General features: G+C 40.1%; 1 protein-coding gene across 1 annotated transcript in view; it reads right to left on the bottom strand.

Annotated features, from left to right (window-relative positions):
* xylt1 (xylosyltransferase I) overlaps positions 1-24284 on the bottom strand; it is a 72951-nt gene that overhangs the window by 7159 nt on the left and 41508 nt on the right. The window contains exons 5-10 of the mRNA XM_082136504.1: positions 18451-18531; positions 18116-18332; positions 17083-17259; positions 14542-14807; positions 11384-11579; positions 8207-8540 (exon numbers count right to left, since the gene is read on the bottom strand). Of these exons, the coding sequence (XP_081992630.1) occupies positions 8207-8540; positions 11384-11579; positions 14542-14807; positions 17083-17259; positions 18116-18332; positions 18451-18531 (1271 nt within the window). The remainder of the gene's footprint in view (positions 1-8206; positions 8541-11383; positions 11580-14541; positions 14808-17082; positions 17260-18115; positions 18333-18450; positions 18532-24284) is intronic.

Genomic DNA, 24284 nt, shown 5'->3' with positions numbered 1-24284 from the left:
ATTCTGTTTTAAATATATACCAGCTTGCGAGAACGCATAAATCAAAGCTTCAAATGAGTATTTTGAACTGCATTTTCTCAAGTGATATGGTTTGCACATTGGAAAATGCGAAGTATTTCACATTTTTTCAGTTAGGAGTTATTTTTTCAGCTAAAGTATTTTAACATCCACATTAGCTTAGGGGCTGATTACACCTGGTCACTTTATGCATTTTCTCTGATTGGATTACTATCGGATCATGAAAAGACCGAGTGTAAATGCCCTCTGAAATGCTTTCGAGACTTATTTAAATCCGATCACTCAAACCACTTCAGGAGGAGGTATGAGACGCATTCCGAACAAAACTGAACAATTATAGATGCATCTGATTCTTGAAGCCACATATGTAAATTTTACTTCTCCTAAAATGTAAAAAAGGAAAAAAAAGGTGTGAGATCGTGGTATACCGGCTCCCAGTAGCCAGATATGACTACACTACTGCAACACACATTGCCACAGATATGGCCCGCCGCAGAGGAGTAGCTGAGTATCTCTTCACAAGCCGACGTGCAAACTGCTGCAAATGAAACTGAAAGTGACACCAAATTATCTTACCAGTGTTGATGCTGATTTTTTTCTCTTACTGAAATCTTTGAAATTAGCTGATGATAAACAAAATCCAGTGCATATCTGTTGCCTTCACTGAAGTGAACTCCACTGAATTTGCATATAGCACAGGAATTGAAGATCGGGTGTATAATTGTTTTGGGGAGACATTTATGTGGTCAAGTGTAAATGGAGTTTCAGTATTTTTGTTATGTGCTTTTGCTATTTTTTAGGGGTGACCCCGAATAGTCGAAGATTCGATGCTTCGATAGGAGGAGCCTGATTCGACTACCGATCTCACGGTCGAATCTTCGCAGAGGTGTTATGAAATGAGGATCATGCCACTTTGGCTATATGAGGGCACTCAATGTCTGATTTCACATAGAACTACCGGTTTTCTGTCAATACGTTAATATTCAGCCTATTATGATAATGCTGTATATAAAAATGTGCAAAGAAAAAAGCTTTTAATTCATATTTTTTAACGTGCGTGAATAAATCCAAACACCCCGTGACAGATTTAAGTTTCACTTTCAATCCGTGACCGACAGAGGAGCGTCTTGGCGGCAAGGGTTTAAATCTTTAACAATGTCTGGGATAAGAAAATCTAAAGTGTGGATGTACACCATCAGAAAGGATATTCTCCAAGGCTGGATTTAGCATCAGGAAAACCATGATCGCACTTCTGCCGGCCAACGTTAACGTCTCCGGTTACTATCGTAACCTCGGTTCCCTGAGAGGCGGGAACGAGACATTACGTCACTGACGTATATGGGAACTCCCTTCCTTCTCCGTTTTCACTGAAATCTTATAGGCTAACGCCAGCTGGAGACAGCTGGCCAATTGACGCGAAACATGCAAATGCTGACTGGACCGCGGGCAGTATAAATAGCATGGGCGCGACAATTACGTCAGAATCAAGACTGAACGCTAGCACAGCTGATCAAACGGCGAGCACGGCGGCTGACGTAATGTCTCGTTCCCGCCTCTCAGGGAACCGAGGTTACGATAGTAACCGGAGACGTTCCCTTTCAAGGCGGTCACTTCGACATTACGTCACTGACGTATATGGGAACTGTATAGAATCCCGCCGTGAGCGCAGTGAAGATAAGCCCAGAACGGGGTCAAGCTACACTCCCACGAGAGACAACAGTTCTAAGCCAGCAGCGCCGCTAGGAGCACTCGAAACTGATAGGCGAAACTAGACCAAGAACGTCTGCTCCGACCTTACCAAGTTGCATATCCAATGCAATGAAGCGAAGACTGCACTGGAGAGGGCAGCACAACACCATAAGCACTCGAGCACAAGAGTTAACACAGTGTCGACGGCAATAGCGGTGACAGCTGCATAACCTTATAGCCATACACAGAGTTAACAGGAATTGAAAACTACTGCGTAATGCGGAAACAGCTATGTAACATTATAGTCATAACACAGAGTTAGCAGCAATGGTAACTCTGCATAATGCAGACTACTGCACAGCTGGTGGTAACAGTTCATGAGTACATTAATAAAACTCACCGAACCCACGACGCTATAGGCAGTGCATCAAACTTGAAACCCTGGCGAACGTGTTCTGAGAAGACAGCCAGCATACCTAAATCCCATAGGCATAGCCAACATTGAAAGCGTCGAATTCAGTGAGAAGTCTCAGTATAAACAGCACGTCCCTAGTACCATCCATCAAGCACACAAACAGCTGGTCAGACTACTGCCTAGTGATCCACGTACATCCGCAAAGCCCTTACAGGGCCAACAGCACTCTGAGCATCGGCATCATGCGAGGCTGACGGCTCAGCAGATAAGGTGGGCAGGGATCAATCTGTGCTCTGAACGGTGTAAGCGACTTCGGAACGCAGCTTGGTATCGGACGGAGAGTGACGCTGCAGTCACCAGGTCCGAGACAATGCAACATCATTCGCTTAGAATGAGCGTAGGTCTCCAACGTGCTTCACTGGGGCGAGAGCAGGTGAATTAAGGCCATCTCAAGAGAGCTCCCAACACTTGATAGTGTAAGTGTCTTGCTCAACTATGGACCCAGCAGCGGACACACAAGAAGGTTTCACAGCTTGGGGATGATAGGCTAGTAAGGGGGTCACGAGGAACTGACACTCCCTTGTAGAACATAGCCAATGTTCTAAGCCGATGCACAGAAGTGCAAACCAACACATAACTGAATGTACATAAACACAGTGCTAGTGGCCGTAGCGACAACAACTGTGAATATACGCAGTTAGATAATATCCCCATAATAGCATAGCACCTCAGTAAGTACACAAACACAGTCGTAGCCGTAGCTACAACTGTGAGTAAACGAGTTAACACACAATAGCCAGTTGCACTGAAGGAAACGGGGCAACATAACAGCGTAGCCCATGTACGTAACAGCATCGGTCGCTGTAGAGCGTCCATGTATGAACAAACGCAGCGTAAGTCGCCGTAGCGACAGAAACTGTGTAGAGACAGAACTGAGATGTACAGTTAGATCAGGATGGCTAGCTGCAACAAGGAAATGGGGCAGCATTACCGCATAACACATCCGTGTACGTACCTACATCCAGAAACTGTGAACATGCACGGTTAGATTAGGATAGCTAGTTTTGCACTGAAGGAAACAGGGCAACAAATAGCAAAAACACGTCCTTGTACGTACATAAGTGCAGTGTAGTCGCTGTAGCGACAGAACTGTGAATATGCACAGTAGATAGGATAGCTGGTTGTTGCACTGAAGGATAGAGGGCAACATAACAGCATAACACATCAGTGTGCACATTTTAAACATCTGTGTGTATAATGCAGCGCAAGTCGCTGAAGCGACCGAAACTGCATGAATATGCTCAGTTCAAACACAGTGGTCAGTTACGTTGAAGGGCAACATAACAGCATAACGCTTCAGTGTGTACACAGATGCAGCGCAAGTCGCCGTAGCGACGACTGAGACTATGCATAAGCATAGTTACATTTTGTGTACAAAAACCACAGCGTCAGAGGCATAGCGACATCGACTGTGAATACGTAGTTATCAGAATAGCCGGTTGCACTGAGGATACAGGGCAATATATAACGGCATAAATCATAGACACGTATATCAGTGTACATAACACAGCGTCAGTGGCATCGCACAACAACTGTGAATACACAGTAATCAGAGTAGCCAGTTGCACTGAAGGATACAGGGCAATATATAGCGGCGTAATCGTAACACATATCAGTGCGTAGTGTGTGCACAGCGTCAGTTGCATCGCACGACAACTGTGAATACGCACTGCGTAGTAATCAGAATAGCCATTTGCACTGAATGACACAGGGCAATATATAATGTCATAAATCATTACACATAACAGAGTACGTAACACAGCGTCAGTTGCATCGCACAACAACTGTGAATACGTAGTAATCAGAATAGCCATTTGCACTGAAGGATACAGGGCAATATACAACGGCAAAATTCATACACATAACAGTGTGTAGTGTGTACGTAAACACAGCGTCAGTTGCGTCGCACGACAACTGTGAATACGTACTGCGTAGTAATCAGAATAGCCATTTGCACTGAAGGATACAGGGCAATATACAACGGCAAAATTCATACACATATCAGTGTGTAGTGTGTACGTAAACACAGCGTCAGTTGCATCGCACGACAACTGTGAATACGCACTGCGTAGTAATCAGAATAGCCATTTGCACTGAATGACACAGGGCAATATATAATGGCATAAATCATTACACATAACAGAGTGCGGAGTGTACATAACACAGCGTCAGTTGCGTCGCACGACAACTGTGAATACGTACTGCGTAGTAATCAGAATAGCCATTTGCACTGAAAATACAGGGCAATATAAGTGGCATAAATCATACACATAACAGTGTGTAGTGTGTACGTAACGCAGCGTCAGTTGCATCGCGCAACAACTGTGAATACGTAGTAATCAGAATAGCCAGTTGCACTGCAGGAAACAGGGCAATATCGTGGCATAAGCATAATACACACAATCAGGTACATAAACACAGCGTCAGTGGCATCGCACAACAACTGTGAATACGTGGTAATCAGAATAGCCATTTGCACTGAAGGAACAGGGCAATATACAACGGCAAAATTCATACACATAACAGTGTGTAGTGTGTACGTAAACACAGCGTCAGTTGCGTCGCACGACAACTGTGAATACGTACTGCGTAGTAATCAGAATAGCCATTTGCACTGAAGGAACAGGGCAATATACAACGGCAAAATTCATACACATAACAGTGTGTAGTGTGTACGTAAACACAGCGTCAGTTGCGTCGCACGACAACTGTGAATACGTACTGCGTAGTAATCAGAATAGCCATTTGCACTGAAAATACAGGGCAATATAAGTGGCATAAATCATACACATAACAGTGTGTAGTGTGTACGTAACGCAGCGTCAGTTGCATCGCGCAACAACTGTGAATACGTAGTAATCAGAATAGCCAGTTGCACTGCAGGAAACAGGGCAATATCGTGGCATAAGCATAATACACACAATCAGGTACATAAACACAGCGTCAGTGGCGTAGCGACAACAACTGTGAATACGTGGTAATCAGAATAGCCATTTGCACTGAAGGAAACAGGGCAATATAACGGCACAAATCATAGCACATATCAGTGTGCAGTGTGTACATAAACACAGCGTCAGTGGCGTAGCGACAACAACTGTGAATACGTAGTTAAATCAGAATGGCCATTTGCACTGAAGGATACAGGGCAATATAACGGCACAAATCATAGCACATATCAGTGTGCAGTGTGCACATAAACACAGCGTCAGTGGCGTAGCGACAACAACTGTGAATACGTAGTTAAATCAGAATGGCCAGTTGCACTGAAGGATACAGGGCAATATAACGGCACAAATCATAGCACATATCAGTGTGCAGTGTGTACATAAACACAGCGTCAGTGGCGTAGCGACAACAACTGTGAATACGTAGTTAAATCAGAATGGCCAGTTGCACTGAAGGATACAGGGCAATATAACGGCACAAATCATAGCACATATCAGTGTGCAGTGTGTACATAAACACAGCGTCAGTGGCGTAGCGACAACAACTGTGAATACGTAGTTAAATCAGAATGGCCAGTTGCACTGAAGGATACAGGGCAATATAACGGCACAAATCATAGCACATATCAGTGTGCAGTGTGCACATAAACACAGCGTCAGTGGCGTAGCGACAACAACTGTGAATACGTAGTTAAATCAGAATGGCCAGTTGCACTGAAGGATACAGGGCAATATAACGGCACAAATCATAGCACATATCAGTGTGCAGTGTGTACATAAACACAGCGTCAGTGGCGTAGCGACAACAACTGTGAATACGTAGTTAAATCAGAATGGCCAGTTGCACTGAAGGATACAGGGCAGCCTGACAACATAAGCTGTAAGCACATCAATGTTACGTAGGCCCAGCGTCAACAGCATAAGCGGTAACGACTGCGCAACCCCGTAGTCAAGACTGACTAGAAGGGGTAAACACTCACCGAATTGCGGTTGTGCACTTTTGTCAGAGTGGGGCGTCAAGAGACTCCTAGCATCCGCACTTTGCGCCTTTTAGACACGGAGCCATGGCCTTTGCCTCATCCCTCTAGACGCGCGTCTTTGCGCATGACTATCCATAGGACGTCGTGGAAGACGGAGTCTTTCTTGAAGTAGCCTGGCTGAGATACCGGGCTAAGTATCCTCCACAGAGCCTATCGCGTCGAGTCCTTCTAGCGAGCACGCGAAAAGGACCGGAGTGGCGACGGGCAGCGCTAACTCGTCTTTGGGCAGGAGAGGGCCCACCAGCGGCCTGCTGGCGGCAGTGGGCCTCATCCCCGCTGATGCCCGGGTTTAATCCCCTGAGGGCGCGCACTGTCCGGCACATTGCCTGTCGTCCGCGAGTGCGGCCTCGGTTGATCCTTGTTAGGGTAGAGCGAGTCAATAGGACCCGCACATATCTGGCATGTAGCAGCCATCGGATGCGGGGAGGAAACATGGTGAGTAACCTCTATTGCAACTTCCACGATGACTTCAGATAAGACTTCTAGCGTGAAGAAAGAGATTCTGACGTAATTGTCGCGCCCATGCTATTTATACTGCCCGCGGTCCAGTCAGCATTTGCATGTTTCGCGTCAATTGGCCAGCTGTCTCCAGCTGGCGTTAGCCTATAAGATTTCAGTGAAAACGGAGAAGGAAGGGAGTTCCCATATACGTCAGTGACGTAATGTCGAAGTGACCGCCTTGAAAGGGAACAAGTTGGTTTTCCACGGGACATTCTAAAAAGCTTAACGTGAAAAAAGCTTTTAAGACGCTTAAAAGGCACTTTAACGTGGCTTAATGTACACAGTACACACTTTATTAAGAAACCATACTATGTGCAGATAAGCAGATGAACCCAGAATATATCCTATAGTAAAGCGTTTTCATATTTTAATTTAACTATTTTTGGAGATTAAGTCGTTAAACGTTTTTCACGTTACGTGTTTTAGAATGTATTTTATCCGCGCGCACAATTTGAAAAGACTCCAAAGGACACAGACAGAGTGAACGACTGGATTTGTTCTCTCGATCAGGTATAGGGTACAAGTGATTTCAAAACTTTTCAGCCGGTTCTAATTTCATTTTTGGATGCTGTGAACATTTTTAGCTAAAAAGACTGCGACTCCAGTTTAGCATTTATTGTTGTTTCTGCAGTTAAAAAGACAAAGTAGAAAATTCTGGCTACTATCGTTATTTTAATAATTTCTTTATTTTAATTTTATTTATTGATCTGTTAGGGTTATCTAATCTAACTATTTGTGACTTGTGTTTTGAATACATGTTCCCCTGCACTTTAGGCATTTTGCACACATTTGCTCCTCATCTTGTGACTTGATTCTGACTTATTTCGTTTTGTATTTTTATTTATAAGAAAGGTATATTCTGTTCTAATTTAATTCAGTAAATTAATTGTTTATTTTTTCGGCGCATCGATGTTGTGCTGTACTTAGAGCCTGCTGCTCACACAGGTAATTTAGCCGATTTAATTTGATTGGCATGTGAAATGTAAATCCTGTCTGCAGTGTGGCCTTTCTGGAGTTATTTATGTTATTTCTTAGTTTTATTGATCCAAAATGTTTTTATACATTTTCCTCTATATCTTTGTGTGATTTTCTGTACATCGTGGCTTTGAATTGTTAAAGCCCCGCCCCCATACACATGATTCGACTATTAGTCGACTATAGGCAAGACTTGACGATTCTGATTCGACTATGAAAATCCATAGTCGGGGACACCCCTACTATTTTTATTAGTTCATTTTAAAAATATATTTTATTTAGCCCCATTTTAGTTCAAATAAAATGTTTAGTTCAAATTAAGTTTCCAAGGTAATATTTTCAATTGTCGTTTTAGTTTTTGAAGTGTCTAAAATGGTTTCAAATGGTTAAAAAAAGGTTGTCTTCTTTTTTTGTAAAATGTAAAATGTTGTTTATCACCATGGGTTCTATTAAGCTATATAAATTCCATCAAATGCTGTACGGTTTATAATTCCGAAATATCTTCTACCTAACAAAAGAAAAGCTCTTACTTTGTGAATCAATGTCAACAGTGTAACTCTCACCTTGGCGTATAGGCAGGTGTTTGTGGTGGGTAAGGGGAGTGATGAGAAAGCGTGTCTCTGCCACGGGACTCCAGTGATGCAGCACACGTACGGTCCACATGCCGGGCCGCAGGGGAAGGTTCAGCGGAGGCCTGTAGTGTGTGAATTCAGCACTAGCGTCGATCAGGATATCGTAGGTGGCAGCAATGACATTGGTGGGGTCAATCCACACCACGGTCACAGTCACATTTGACCCTTTCCCCCATTTCTGCATTCCCACAGGCTCGTCCATGGGTCCCATCAATTTCCCAAAGTTCCGAAATATCCTTTCCTTAGCATCCCAGTCTGTTCCAATCTGATGTATGAGAGAAAAGACAAAGAACAGATATATGACATTTAGACTGATAAGAAAGTCAAGAGAAGTAGCCTAATGTACCCCAACAGTCCCATCAGTTAGACTCAAGTACCCCTTTATTGACAAGCCAGATATGTGTTCCCATTCTCGCAAAAAATCTCATCAAAATGAATGCTAATAAAGTCACTTTTAAATAATTAATCAAACAATTTATACGGTGGGTGAACAACAGATCAAGTATATATAATCCCATACACTACTGTTTAAATGTTTGGCGTCAGTAAGATTTAAAAAAATATATATATTTTTGGAAGAAGTCTCTTATGCTCACCAAGGCTGCATTATTTTGATCAAAAATACAGTAAAAATAGTGTGAAATATTATTGATTTAAAATAACTGTAGTTTATATATATTTAAAGTGTAATTAATTCCTGTGATGCAAAGCTGAATTTTCAGCATCATTACTCCAGTCTTCTGATGTCCTTCAGAAATCCATATGCTGATTTGCTGCTCAAGAAACATTTCTTATTCTCAATGTCGAAAAGAGTTTATCAAAGAAAAGTTCAAAAGAACAGCATTTATTTAAAAGAGAAATCTTTTGTAACATAAAACATGTCTTTAAATGTCACTTATGATCCATTATGCGTTTGCAAAAAAAAAAAAAAAATTTTTTTTTTAAAGTTTTGTTTTCTTTAATAAGGAACTGAAAAATCATATTTAATTGAAAAAATATTTTATATTCCTATATAAATATATTACAATTGATTTGATATTATTATATATTATTTATTATATTGTTTTATTATATTTATCATAAAATGTTATGGTTTAAAACTGTTTTCAACATGTTTTCATAGGTTTAAGCTAAATCTTTCCAAGGACCCCCTGGAACCTGCCAGCATACTACTCCTCGGGCTCCATATACCTCTGGTTGGGAATCACTGATCTAGAGCAAAGTTGGAGAGGCAGACACACTAAAAGAGAAGACGAATGAGTAAGAGAATGAGAAAGAAGGCAAGTGAGAGAGGGTGAGAACAGAGTCCCGGGGCTCTGAGACAGTGTGTGTCGCTCTTGATGCAGAGATGTGTCAGTTCACCCCCTCCAGACACTGCACAGGCCTTCATTGGTATGGAAGCTGAACAAACTTTCTGTTTCCTTGAAATTCAGTCCCCTAAGAAACCAGAGTAACGGGATGCCTGAGCACGGTACCAGTGGCTCCCTAAGAGAGGCGCACAGACGGATATACAGCCAAATGAATTGCACAAGATCCCATCGTAAGTAAACAGATGGCACCAATTGGGACCGCCAGTACCAGCTGAGATGAGCATAATTGCATCAAACGATCAGCAGTGCCCAGTTTAATGTTTCTCCCACTGTGAGGTAATTTGACTTGTGTGATGGGGGGGAGGTGGTGGCTTAAAGCCATTAAACGCTAGCTGCCTCCAGCCACTCTCAGAAACTACATCACTACAGAGGACGTGACCGACAGCAGGAGTCTCTTTACGGTTGACCAGCCCCATATCCCTCCCCGGCCGTGCCCGTACCTCAGTAAAACACGGCAAATCAATTTGATCATTCTGTTTGGAAGACGCCTGAGACCCAGCTGGACTTGGTTTAAGCACTTTACAGCTCTGCTGTCTTGTCTATGGGTGTCCCCCCAAAGGATGGATGATGGGTACTATAATGCTTTTAGGAAGTGATGTCCAGGCAGACTCCAACAGTAACTTTTTGCTACACAGATGAATTTAGAAAGTTACTAGCCATAAATGTGTATATATAATACATATGATATATATTTTGGGGTTGATAAGATTTATTTTGTTTTTGAAAGAAGTCTCGTATGCTCATCAAAGCTCCATTTATTTGATCAAACATACTGTAAAAACAGTAATATTGTGAAATAATATTCCAACTTAAAAATAACAGTTGTCTAATCCAATAATATATTTTTAAATGTCATTCATTTGTCTGCAATGGCAAAGCTGAGGTTTCAACAGCCATAACTCGTGTCTTCAAAATAAATAAAAACATATCTGAGAAATTGCAGGCATCACAAATAATATTTCTTATATTGATTATTATTCACAATATTATAACTTAAATATATTGTTATTTAACATATAGTAAATTGAATGTACGCCTTTGATTTAAATCATTTATGCCAGTTTCATCAGCGAAAGGAAGAGTATAATTTTTTCATTTCAACCGTATATAAAAAAACAAACATATCAGCAAGTAATAGATCTTCATATCCTGTTTTAAGTCATCTATATGCATCTAACTCTAGTGTCTGGAACTGAACATGTACCCTTGGCTTCCAACAGATAAACTGAGGGCAGTTCAGCGTGAAGTCATTATTTTATCCCCATACTCGTGGCAGACAAATCACTGATTACGCCAAAGGGCAAGATGACAGGTATGGCGCTGCCTGACAGCTAAATCAATGAAAAACGTCTGAATTATTGGTTGTTTAACGGAGTATGTCAAGCGCAGTGTGCAGCAGTGTAAGATTGCCAATAATATTCGGAGGTCAATATTCTTAGCAATGCATACATTCTGACTTCTGAGGGTAGTGTGGGGGCGATTCTGCACCTATAGACTGCCAGGACATTTTTACTGCAGTGAGCCAGAACGAAATAAGAATTGTCTTAAAACTTTTATTCATGAACAACAGCATGACGACAGTTAGTTCATAAATAAAAATGACCAACAGAGGACACATAAACGTGCTACCCAACAGCCGTTAGCTATTATAGTATACAAAAATGCTTCATCTCCAGTGTGTGTGTGTGTGTGTGTGTGTGTGTGTGTGTGTATTGTGTAGGGCTGTGAGTTTACTAACCTCTGCAAACTGCAGTCGGTTGAAGGTATTGGGTGGATTGGTGAACTTGAAGAACTGTTTGGGCATGAGCCAGGTCTCCAGGGTTTCCAGTTTGCTTGTTGCCAGGTTGGTGGCGTGATGCCTCACCAGGTATCCCTGGAACTCATCAGACAGGAAGTAGATGTGGACAGACACAGGATGTCCCATGGCATAATACCTACAGGCAGAAAATATGTCATTCTGAAATAATAATAATAATAATAATTCACAATCCGTACATATAGGGTTCAAAATTGACTTTTTGCCACACCTGCCAAGGCATCTTCATTGGGGATTTTTTCAATAATATTTATTACTGGTCATGATATAAATGCAACTATTTTGCATTATAATTATTTGAACATATATATTTTTGTCCCTAATGTATTTGTTTTGGTGGCTTAACATGAAGAATGTTCCACATTATATATTCCCACATAAATGAATGTAACATAAAAAAATATTTTTGAAAGCAAGAATGCATTAAATTGATAAAAAGTAACAGCAAAGAGATTTATAATGTTAGCTGAGAAGGAAATAGCCACTCTAAACCAACAGAAAGCAAATTCTAGCCATATGCTGATGTTTTTTTAATGAAAGAAATTAATAATTTTATTCAGCAAGGACACATTACGCTGATCAAAAGTGACAGTAAAGACTTTTACAATGTTACAAAAGATTTCTATTTCAAATAAATGCCGTTCTTTTTGCAATACAGGACTTTATTAAGACCAATTATTTGACTAGTAATTGTCTTTGATTTAAATTCTTCGTTAACACCTAAAGCCTTTTAAAACCCTGAGAAAACTTCTGAGCAACAGAACCAATAATGTTGTATTCTGAGCAAAGTTTATTTGGGTTGTAGAGAGGCGAGTGAAGTGCTGGGCTGAGAGACACTGAGACAGACAGACAGAAGGAGGAGCAGCAGGAGCTGATAGAGACGCAGGCGTTCACGCGGAGCGGATGGCTGCTCTCGCAGTGATCTCCACCCTGAGCTCCGTCGCCGTGCTCTCATCAGTATTCCAGCACAGGCTGGAGGTGCTCCATCCCAGCATCGCTTGCCTGACAAGCAGAACAGCAAATATTTACACCGGTGCGGCCGCCCTCCCCCCTCCTCCTCCGTCCGCTGTCACCGCAGGAGGTGGGCAGCACGCAGGGACTAACAGAGCAGCTATTCAAGCGGCCCACCTCAGCCTCTCACCGCTGATGTCACAGAGGGCTGCAAAAAAACAGATCTCTCCCTCACTCACGGACCCTGAGCGCCACCACCCAACCCCCACGACCAGCAACAACCTCCTCCTTGTGCCTGATGAGTCCCTCTGCAGGGTCCAAATACTGTGGCTCTCTTGTCAGAATGCACCAGCAGCGACGCCAGGCATTACTGCACTGATAAACACATAAACACAGCAGCCAGACTGACAAACACGGCCCCTTATCCTCTCTCGACTCTCTCTCTTCTCTATCTCAGTAATGACAGATGTTTGGACAGCTGAGGAACTTCAGATCTGCTGCAAGTGAGATCAAACATTCTGCGCTTCCCTCGGCAGACAGCACAAATGAGTGTGCACTTATTCAGCTTTCAGAATATCCAAAATGCCAATATACATTCGGTTTCAAACAAAACATAATTACAAATGAAAAACCTACACCAACAAAAACACAGACACACAAATGTTCAGAACAATTCACTTGAAAATGATGTCATCATTAGCAACATATACCATGTTATTATATATTATTACATGGCTTGGTTGAATTCTAATGTAGAATGCGGTCTGTTATTTCTTGATAACAGATCGCTAAGTATAACACACCGTTGCCATGATAACAGAGCGTTGCTATGGACGCAGGATTCTAACCGTACAGACGGAACGGACTATTTTCTTTAGCGGAAGCAATACAATCATTTTTAAATCAATAAACTCCTTTTTAAATCAATATTTTGTGTCAAATTATTGATTTATTTGGTAGGTAGCCATGTAGTAAGCGGGATAATGTAGAGCGAGGAGGTTGTTATAGCGAATACAACCCCTTCAGGCTGATCAAGATCCTGATCAGCCTGTCGGGGTTGTATTCGCTATAACAACCGCCTCACGCTACATTATCCCTTACTTATATATAACCAAGTTATAAGTCTAAGTTATTTAGAGCAGATTGGTGGGACGCCACCTAGAAAGGTTAATCTACGGTCACAGTCACAAAAGGGGAAAGAAATCATTACTTGATTTAAACCAAAAATCTAAACTAATGTCTGAAATATTTCACAATCCATAAACTAGGGGAAATATCAATGGAAATTTTAGTGGCTTTTAATGCAGTAAAACAGTAATAAATAAAATCAATCAAGATCAACTAATACATTTTCTGTTAAAATAAAATGAACACTAAATTCATAGTCAAAATGTATCAAAACAGTACCTTTATTGAAAATGAAATATATTTATTTAAATATAAATCAAATGTAGGGGGGCTGTGCACATGGTATTTGGAATCCTCTACTGGTATTTTGCAGTATTAATATTATCAATATAATTTTAAATGACTACAATTAAAAAAATTCTTGAATTGACTTTTTCTTTTCTTTTTTTTTACATCAAAGGCTGTGCATCTAATCAAACTCTAATTTTGGTGTAAATTTGGTGCTGTCAGGCCAGCCAAATGAGCCAAATGCTCTCTTGAAATCTTTGAAAACCATGAATAAACTACTGAAGGTAAAATAAATTACAACCCAAACCACATTAAAAACCGGTTCACTTGAAATGAGGATAAACGGTTTATGTCGACTATAATTTGTGCAATTAATTATTGGTTGCCAAGCACAAAATCATCAACATTCATTATTGTTTGATAACCAATTTTGGATGTGTTTGGTCATCTCATGATCTCCAAAGAAAAATGTGGCTTTAGAAGCAAACCCACTGATTTACGAAAATGTGCCGCTTGTTGCCATACAACAAAAGTCAACGGCATCCCGAAATTTTCAAGTTAAACTTTAATGTGGTTAAATCTTCTAAAAACAATACATTCAGATTATAGCTCTGTTGTTATTTTTTTTACAGAGAATCCAGACAATTTAGTTAACTAACTTTGTGCACCAGTTAAAAAACAAACAAACAAAAAACAATGTACTGAGTACTGACCTGCAGCTGTTGTCATTGGTGTCGCCCTGTAACGAGTTGCCAGTTCGTGCCAGACCCAATCGGGCGAAGGCATGATAGTAAGTGAGATGTGCGTCGGACAGGCTGTGAATACCATCCTCTTCATCAAAAACATTCTCCCAGTAGGCCTTGAGACCCGGCATGCCCTGCGGCACACTTCCGAACAGGAAGACATCCAGCTGGTTTACTATCTCTTGATTTACACTGGCTTCAAACTTCCTTGCAAAGAATGTGGGCCTGGTGGTTTGCTGATGGAGACAGAGAGAGAAAGAAAGAGAGCGTGAGTGTGAAGACAAAGAGATGCTGATAGACAAGACAGCCTGCTGAGACTTTAGAAACAGGAAGAGAAAGAGAGTTAGTGACAGAGCGAAGAGACTGAAAAACGAAAAGCGTGGCACACCAACCAGTATGATGTGCTAGACGGGGGAAAAAGCTAAAAGAATCAGAGACAAATTCTCCAGAGATAATTGACACCAAAAATAAAAATCAAAGTGGCATATGTCTGGTATGAAACGGTGATGTTGCTTATTATTCACATCCAACTTGGCTCCCCGCAGACTAACATGTGTAACTTAGACAGATAAGAAGAGGGACAACATCTGAGAAGAACCAAAGAGATCAAAAATCTTCATGCTTGAAATAGCTTTCAGGTGACAGCAGACCCCTGTCAGACATCTTTCAAGAGACCAACCTACCTGTACAAGATGGAAAAATCAAAACACAAACCTCGAAAGGAATGAAAATTCCCCAAAATGTAAGATTCTGTCATCATTTACTCATTTCCATGTTGTTTCAAACCTGTATGACTTTCTTTAATCCATGCAACACTAAAGGAAAAACTCTGAAGTATAAGATCAGTATGAGTTGCGAACTAATCATTCAGACTGGTAATTGTATACCAACTGATTTATTGGAAAGAGCCGATTCAAAAGAATGATGCATAAACAATTCATTCATCACAACGGTAAGCGACCGTTACTTCTGTGTTCCACAAAAGAAATACTTTTTTTTAATGAATTTTCATTTTTGGGTGAACTATCCCTTTAAATAGTATTCAGTAATTTTGTTCTTTTTAAACAGTTAAAGAAGGCAAAAATGTGAGGAAATGTAATAAAAGTGATTTGAAGAGGCAAGTCTGGGAAGCTCTTTCATATGGTTTGGGCCTTTATAGGGTGAGGGGTGAGAAATTGCTCGGATAAAAAACTGAACTGTCATGACACATTTCAAGCCTCCCTTCTTCTCCCATTGTCCTTTTTCTTCAGAGCTGTCTGTGAGAAAGGAGGTATTGTCACAGGATAATTACTCAACACTCACTATGGGTATGCCTTCAGTAATAATGACCCGCTAAACGCTCACAGGCCCTTCCCCCAGCACAGGCCTGAATGAGTTAACCGCACACTCTGTGAAAGACTCCATTATATAGAGGAGTTGTGGCTGCAAACATTTAGCAACGCTCGAAATACTGCGCTGATGGTGCTGGGTTTTCAGCCCTCATTCACAACAGGAAACATTATTTATAAATAAAACCAAAATAATGTTAAAATAAAATGGTACTTAAATTAGAACATATGAACATCAAGATTCACCATTATGGATGTTGACGTTCCAAAAAAAATTTGGCTTCTTCAGTTGGGCTGTTTAAAAAAAAAAAAAGTGAGCAAAAGTGCCAAAAGCTGCCTGGTGTGGTACATGGTGATGATGTCATGGTTTGGCACACGAGTGCACAGTAGGGAGTTTATGTGGAAATGGCCTGCCGAATAGACCGCTGCATCGTTTAATGTGAAACCATAACATGCAAGAGAGAGAAAACTAAAAAGGGGAGAAAATGCACAGTTGCAATTCTATTGCAGCAGAATGGAAAAAATAAAGCACAGCCAGCTATGTGAAAATCACCAGGCTGGGAATGACACGTTTAAAACTCATTTCAACTGGGCCTGTAGCTCCAGTTACAGTAGGGAGAGCGAGTCACCGAGGTCGGGCATGACTATGTTAGGATTGACTCTGTACTGGAGGCTAATGAGAGACTTCCAGACCAAAGGTAGGGGGGGAGAGAAGGGAATTGGCTGCTGCGGTCAAGCTCCACGGCCTCATTCCACATACTAGACTCACTACCAGAATCCTTTTGATGAGAGACCGCCTTGCAATTGATCCCTCCTCGTCCTTTTCTGCCGGGCAGAGTTAATTACAGATCCCCTGTGTAGGCACGAGTTAGCAAGGCTTTCCTTTAGTTGAGTCTCATTGGATTTCTAATCACAATTGAAATCGCTACTGACTGGAGAGCTTGTCTCACACTATTAGGTGTTTGTTTAAGGTAAATTAAAGGCCTATTGTGCTTATTCAGACTAAACAGGACGCGGCATAGGTCTCCTTCAGGCGTGAGGTCAGCGCTGTCACTGAAAAGGCTTTAAAAGAGTTTAACTAATGATCAGGTTCATTGAACTGTTCCTGTTAGCGCCACCTGCACTGATACAGTTGGACAACGAGAGGACTGAGAGTATCGTGGGAAGGATACAAGGTGCTCACCTGGAAACGGGGCAGGTCGGAGGGCTTGAAGTCGTTCGGCGAGCAGCCGCACCAGTCAACGATGTGCTTGTATTGACACTTGCAGCCCAGCTTTCGATTCCAGTTAGTGATGCGAAGGTTGTTGTCCACCATGCTCTCGCAGTGCGGACTGTTCTCCAGAACTGTGTGGAAGAACGACTGTGAAGACAGAATGGGAATAGGGGAGGAGGATGATAAATAGGAAAGGATGGTAAGAGGTGAAGAGAAAGAGAAGAAAACAGATGACTAAGAGGTTGAAACAGAATAATGACATCTGATAAAATGAAGATGGATGTCTAACAGAATAGCCCTGTCAGGAGGTCTAGTGTGTTAAATGTCTACATCAGTAAAAAAGGGCCAATTGCCTTCTCAAGCCACAATATCCAATATCTCAGTGGTGAATAACTAGACCTAGACAGAGTGAAGAATCCAATTTCACCATGGCACAGCAAAAAGCCCTTCATTAAAACTAACACACTGACAGTCATTTTAAATGAGCAAATACACAATGCAAATGAGCAAATAAAACTATGCAAATTCATTCTCGCTTTATGGAAATTTACACAATTTATCATCGTAAACTTCAACTTTGGCGAATAAGTGAGAAAAATTAATGGAATGCCAATCTAGTGAATTAATGTAGAAGAATCTTTGTAATATTGTGCAATGCAAATGTCATTTCTTGATCATTATCAGTCTATTTTTTTAATGAAAAATATCTAAGCCTTAAAACAAATACATTTAATTTACAAGCAATTTTGTCTAAGATAAGACTTGTTTTCAGAGAATATATAATATTATATCATGAATATATAGCAATATTAAACCTAACCCATACATTTATTTAGATTTACGTTTAAAACAAGAAACAACAAGAATAAACAATCCAATATATATTATCGAAATAGATATATGTTATTCAAGTACATTTTTAAAAAATGTTTGTTTTTTCTTTTGAAAAACAATATTTTTTAACTTCTTTAACATGATTTTGAAGCGTAATTTGGTATCTCACCTCCGCAGGTAGTAGCGTGTATGCGTAGAAACGCTTCATGTTGGTCACGAGGTCGTCTTGAGAGTTGATGACGTACTCCACGAACATTCGGTTGAGCAGAAACCAGTCAGAGCCTCCATCCACGGATATGCCTTCTGGAATTTTCCTGTCTCCAAGCCGCCACATATGGGTGTCACACTCGAAGAAAAGCCGGTCCAAACCTTGTTTTCTGATGAATCTGTTGGCGATGATTATCAACAATGCAAATTACAAATTTATTTGTATTGGTTATAAAGGGCACCCTTCTGAGCCTCGGGCACCGTAAGCCATCAGCAGTATCACACATCAGCACTCACCGAGCGTTATCTCTCCCGTGAGACTTGATGAAATTCATATCTCTGTATTTGGACAGGAAGGCCACCAGCTGATCATTGGTCCTGAGGAGAGATCGAAATAGTGTTGGAAGGGAAAACCGAAAACTAGTGAAAGAGAGAAAAAGTAACAGAGAGTCTGCTAATCAGGCTAATGAGCCACAGTGTAAATGAGCGTGGAGCATGAGGGATTCTGGGCGAGTCCAAGCTCACGTACAGAGCCAGTTTCAGCCCCAAATGCCAGCTGCCCCGTTTCACTGCCTGTCACAATGCATTGCCTGAACATTTGTAGTCATTTTTCCCCATACACACCGCTCTCTCTTGTTTGTTTTTTCACTGCAGGCTTCTGGTAGAGGGGAAATGACTTCACACTGAAGACAAAAAGAATAATGAAAACTTTATTTATTGCTACAATACTAGGGACGGTGGAATTTGTAAAATGCCTTGCTCGAAGGAACAGCGGCTCTTGGCTCTCATTTTTGGGGATCAAACCAGCAACTTTTTGATTACTATCCTTGGCTGTGAACAAGAATCAACAATTGTATATCAGCATGCAAATATGAAAATGTTAAAGGTGCCAGAGGTACCTCTTGTTTTTAAATTCTTATAAATCTTATGATTCACTTCTTAAAAAGCTTAGAAATACTAAAAACAGACAGCAGACCTCAGGTTGAAATGATCCTCGAAAAGTTACTTTAAGTGGATGGATCTGAATTAATTGCGAAAATAGGTGAAGAGCATTGTTCAAAAAAAGGTAACAAACATGTCTTCACAACCAAACAGTAATAAATAGCTGAGGTGAATTTGTTGATGTTTGCATGTGAATTTTAGCTCAGTAAACACTCTGTCATTCTATCATCACTTGCATGATGTCGTCAACATGCCTACAGCTGCATATGTCAATCATATCCGACTTTATCTCACAAGTTTCATTTCAATAGCTTAAGGTGATATATATAATCCACCGTTCGTTATAAGACCACATTAAATGTTTAACTGGTAAAAAGATGAACATGCACAAATGCACCCTGACCTGCATTGTCTTTCCTGTTGCTTGACTGTTTTAAAAAGGTCAGCATGGGAAACCCAGTGTGGCATTTGAAACGAAACCTTGCTCCAGTGTTTATTGCATGTACAGCTGACAATCACTCAGGTTATTAGAGTGCTGTATTCTGTAACCGATTTGAAATCTGACTGCAGTACCTTCAAAACGGTGCAATAATAATGAGCATCAGTTCAAGTGCGAGAGAGCAGGAGAAAGAGAGAGACGGAGAGGATGTTTATGCTTTATTTTTGAGGTCTCTTCACGGTATGCAAATTTTCTGTAGGCATGGAATACTCCGATGACCTTCTACAATTGCACAGTATGCAACCAGATCAAACCATGAGGAATATTGTATCCTATAATGCAATGAGCCCAACTAAATCTTAATAGTGATGAATGAACAGGAAATGAATGATATCTTTTTTTGAATCCTTTTTCAAATCAGACTACCAAAAATAAGGATATTTTTGCACAAAGCAGATGTCATGTAGACACTATGTAGCATAGAACAATTTGAATTTGCATGCTACATATGCATAATAATATAATATGATCAATCACATAAGAGTATACAAATACATGCAAGAAAGACCAATCACAATACAGCACGCAAATTACACAGGAATCGTGAACATTCTAAAAATGAAAGTCAAATTGAAGACTTTAATGTTAAAATTGTTGTACCATTCAATTTCACTTTTAAAAAATTTGTATAAACCTTGTAATTCATGTTAAAGGGGTCATCGGATGCCCATTTTCCACAAGTTAGTATGATTCTTTAGGGTCTTCGTGTAAAGTTTGTAACATACTTTGGTTAAAATTCCTCAATGGTTGTGTAAAACAACACCCTTTTTACCTCCTCAAAAACAGGAGGACCCGTTTCGGTGTATGTCTCTTTAAATGATAATGAGCAACTGCTCACCCCACCCCTCTCTACCATGGAGACACGTAAAGTGCTACCATGGCAAAGGCTGAGGGAGGAAATATGCTAATAAGGGACATTCTGTCAGTGGTCGTGGGCGGAGCATGGGCAATATGACATCATATTAAAACACCATATAAAAGTGAATTTTGCATCCGATGACCCCTTTAACATTTTTATTTACATGTTCAGTTGTGGCCTAATGGTTAAAGAGTTCATTTTCAGTTCCGGCAGGAAATGTAGGTGGAGGGGGTGAATGAACAGCGCTCCATTCCACTCATTCCCACAACTGAGGTGCCCTTGAGCAAGGCATCTAACCCCCAATCGCTCCCCGAGCGCCACAGCATAAAATGGCTGCCCACTGCTCCGGGTGTGTGTGTGTGTTCACTACTTACTTGCTGTGTGTGTGCACTTGGACGGGTGAAATGCAGAGCATAAATTCCGAGTATGGGACACCATACTTTGCTACACATCATTTCACTTCATTTATTTTCAGAATTAAACATGCAACATAATGAGTTCATGTGGCAACAATGTTGCACTGTACAGTTTGATAGTTTATTGCATAAAGTATACTATTTTTTGATATAGTAGCCTATACACAGTATATATGGTGCAGTATGGAGTAAGCAGTAGTATTCCATTCTAAACATTGTCAGAGACATACAGGCTGGGATTGAAGGCTATATTCAAAAAAGCATACTAGGGCTGGGAAGTATATTGAATTTGAACCAAATATCGATTTTTATAATTTATTTTTATAAATGATATAGAATGAGGCAATACCGTTTATATGGATATATACAGTAGTTTGATATTACGGTGCATTTGAAAAATAGAGGACACTGAGTGAGCTTCTGCAGAGAAAGTGCATAAAAACAATTAGTCCTAAACATGAGACATGCTTTATATTTAGAGCTTCGAAATAACAGATATGGTTAACGTGGCTTACCCTGTCAGGTGCTCTGACAGATACTTGTTCTGTTTAATGCATTTGAGATGTGTTTTCCACAGTGCAGAACTTCCATTTCACAGGTATATTCTCCATTTGTAAATGTTAGAAAGACAAGCAAAAATGTTAATTTTGCTGTCAGTGAGTCTCTGCTAAACTTCACAGACTTCAGTGAACAAGCCCCACTGTGCACAAGCACCAAACAGACAGAGCGCAATAGAATAGGAGCGCAAGAATTCTGACAAAAATTTACATTTTGCTAAAATATTTGTTGTTGGACATTAAATGTGAAGTCTATTTTTATGACAGCAGTATAGTAAAGTGACTATAATGTAGACCTAATATAATTAGTCTATGCTTTTGTTTTTATTTATTTTCATTTTTTAGCTAATTTAACTTCTGCTTTAAAAAGCATTATTTTCGTTTTTAGACTGTAATGTTGTAACAATGTTAGAATGTAATGTGATAAACATTGTTTGTATTGGGCAAGATGTGAATTTTTTTTTTTTTTTTATAAATACTGAATTTATTTTCATCTAAATAGAAAAAAGTCTAAATAAAAAAGTATAATACACCGAGACATTTTTGTCCATATCACCCAGCCCTATAGCATACTATCATACTAATCTTACTATTGCTGCAGTATATATGCATGGGATACCACAATGTGATGCTCAGCATTTCATTTCTAGTGTGATGAATGAACCAGAGGTAATATCAATATCAATCATTTTAGTTTAGCTTTTTCTTGTCTAATTATTTAATTGAACTAAAAAATGTTAATCATTTTTAAATAAAACTGGATAATTTTTATTTATTTTTTTCAAGATGAAGAATCCTACACTTTGAAGCATTTATAATGGAATAATACCAAATGTTGAACTTTTTTATTTAAATCCAGTATATACTGCATAGTATTTAGTAAGCTAGTTATCCATTCCGAACAGTCTGCAGAGCTGCTCCGTTCCAGAAGAGGGCATCATGGAGCCCATGTGACCACATGGGAAGAGGAGAACAACACAATCCAGACTCATTGTTTTCTCCTTTTCTCTCTTCATGAAAAGGCTATAAATACAGCTGCGCTGACTTAAAAACAGGGCCGGAGGAAAAGAGCAAGATGGTGCGGATAAATGGAAGAAAAGAGCCCAGCGCTCCCAACAAAGGCTCTGTGTAACAGAGCCCTCCGCCTCTGGCGTCCAGCCTCGCCTATAGAGGAGAAAGCTTTTTGTCAGCCCCTTTCACATGCATCCATGCAGAAGGATGGACATCAGGGGGGAATTAGAGGGGAAAATAAGTTGCTAAGTCACCAGACACAGGTACCACATGTCCCTCGGCACAGCAGTCACGACATGTGGACAAAACGTTCTGCGAAAGGGCTGTGCACAGGTCTTTAGGAAGGCCAGCACTGAAGATGTCCCCCCAGGACCTCTAACACGCGTTGTCATACGCAATTAGTCGGTAATGGGAGCAGCCGCTATGAAGCCGAGCGAAGTCTGCAGTGTCAGCAAACACACTGTGGCTCTAGACTGGAAGTCAAGCGTGTATTCGAACATTGTCTGTGGCTTTGTCTCTGTCTCTCACCTTACTTCCTGTCTCACACTCGCTTTCTCTGTTAAAGCCATTGTGGCAAGAATGAGAAAAAAAAACATTGAATGTCTGGATGATAACCCTTCATGTCTCTCTGGCCAAATTGAGATGAGGTCTAATGGACTCCAAACAGGCTTCGTCCTCTTGATCTGTCAGTCTGTGCTCAGTCTTGTCCACTCAGAGGTGATCTTTAACCAACAGCAATAGGATGAAACAGTTGGGTACCAGAAGTAAAAATCCCATTCATTTTCACAGTAGGGGAACTGATTTTTAACAATAACTTATAAACCTTTAAAGACAGACCTACTGTAAGCTTCGAGGTTGTTAATCGATGGTATATGCTTTTGTTGGAGCCATCAGCTTGCAAGATTTCAACTTCTTTTTCAAATAGTCGTGTTCAACACCAGAATTCCTGGTGAAAACCTACAGAGAAATCTTCACCAATCATAGAATCGCAACATGTAAATCACACCTGTATATTTAGCGCCCGTCTTCTCCCATAAAACGCTGCAAGTGATGTAGAGTCAGTTTACCTATGCTCTTAAACTACTCAAATATTTTTATGCATAATATTCATATTTTGCAATAAACAAAATATAGTTAGATATAAATATCTAAACATCCTTAAAATAAGATCAATGAAGCCAACTTGGGAGGAAAAATTGCGTAAGAAAATAGGACTTGTTTTCAAATAATTAAATTTAATTAAAATGTACTTTACTTACCCCATTGGTAAAAAGTTAAGCAGAAATCTAAGAATTCAGCAGGAATGCTAAAATTTTGTTAATCTTTTCTAATATACTAAAAGGTAAAACACTAAAAACTCAAAATCAATCAATGTAATCACCAAAAACTAAAATGAATTATTTTAGGTATCATAAGATTATAATGTCCAATAATGTAAAATAAAAAAGGTTTTCATATTTTGGAATAAACATAAAATATATTGATCCTCTCTTTATAATAAATATCTTTAAATCAATAGTTTTATATTTACCATCATTTTTATTTCTATTATGTCATTTGCCAGGCTTGATGGGATTACAGTTCCTTCTCTCATTAAAGCAGTTAAGTGCACAGTTAAGTGATTTTCAAATACTTTCTTGCTTCAAATTAAAGTTTTGTAATGTTGTATATATATACACATTGTATATATATATTACGACTCTTTTTAGTGCACTTCTTATCTTTTGTTGAAGTTATTTTCCTCACAGCTTCCTCTCAGCTGACCCCTGTTTCTGTTATGTTATGTTATTGGACTGAGAAATAACTCTCCATCACCACAACCGGAGGAGCCGGATCGGACTCCTTAA

The sequence above is a fragment of the Leuciscus leuciscus genome, assembly GCF_965113295.1.
Source record: "Leuciscus leuciscus genome assembly, chromosome: 1".
NCBI classification, from domain to species: domain Eukaryota; kingdom Metazoa; phylum Chordata; class Actinopteri; order Cypriniformes; family Leuciscidae; genus Leuciscus; species Leuciscus leuciscus.
This window is presented reverse-complemented; position numbering and strand designations above follow the sequence as displayed.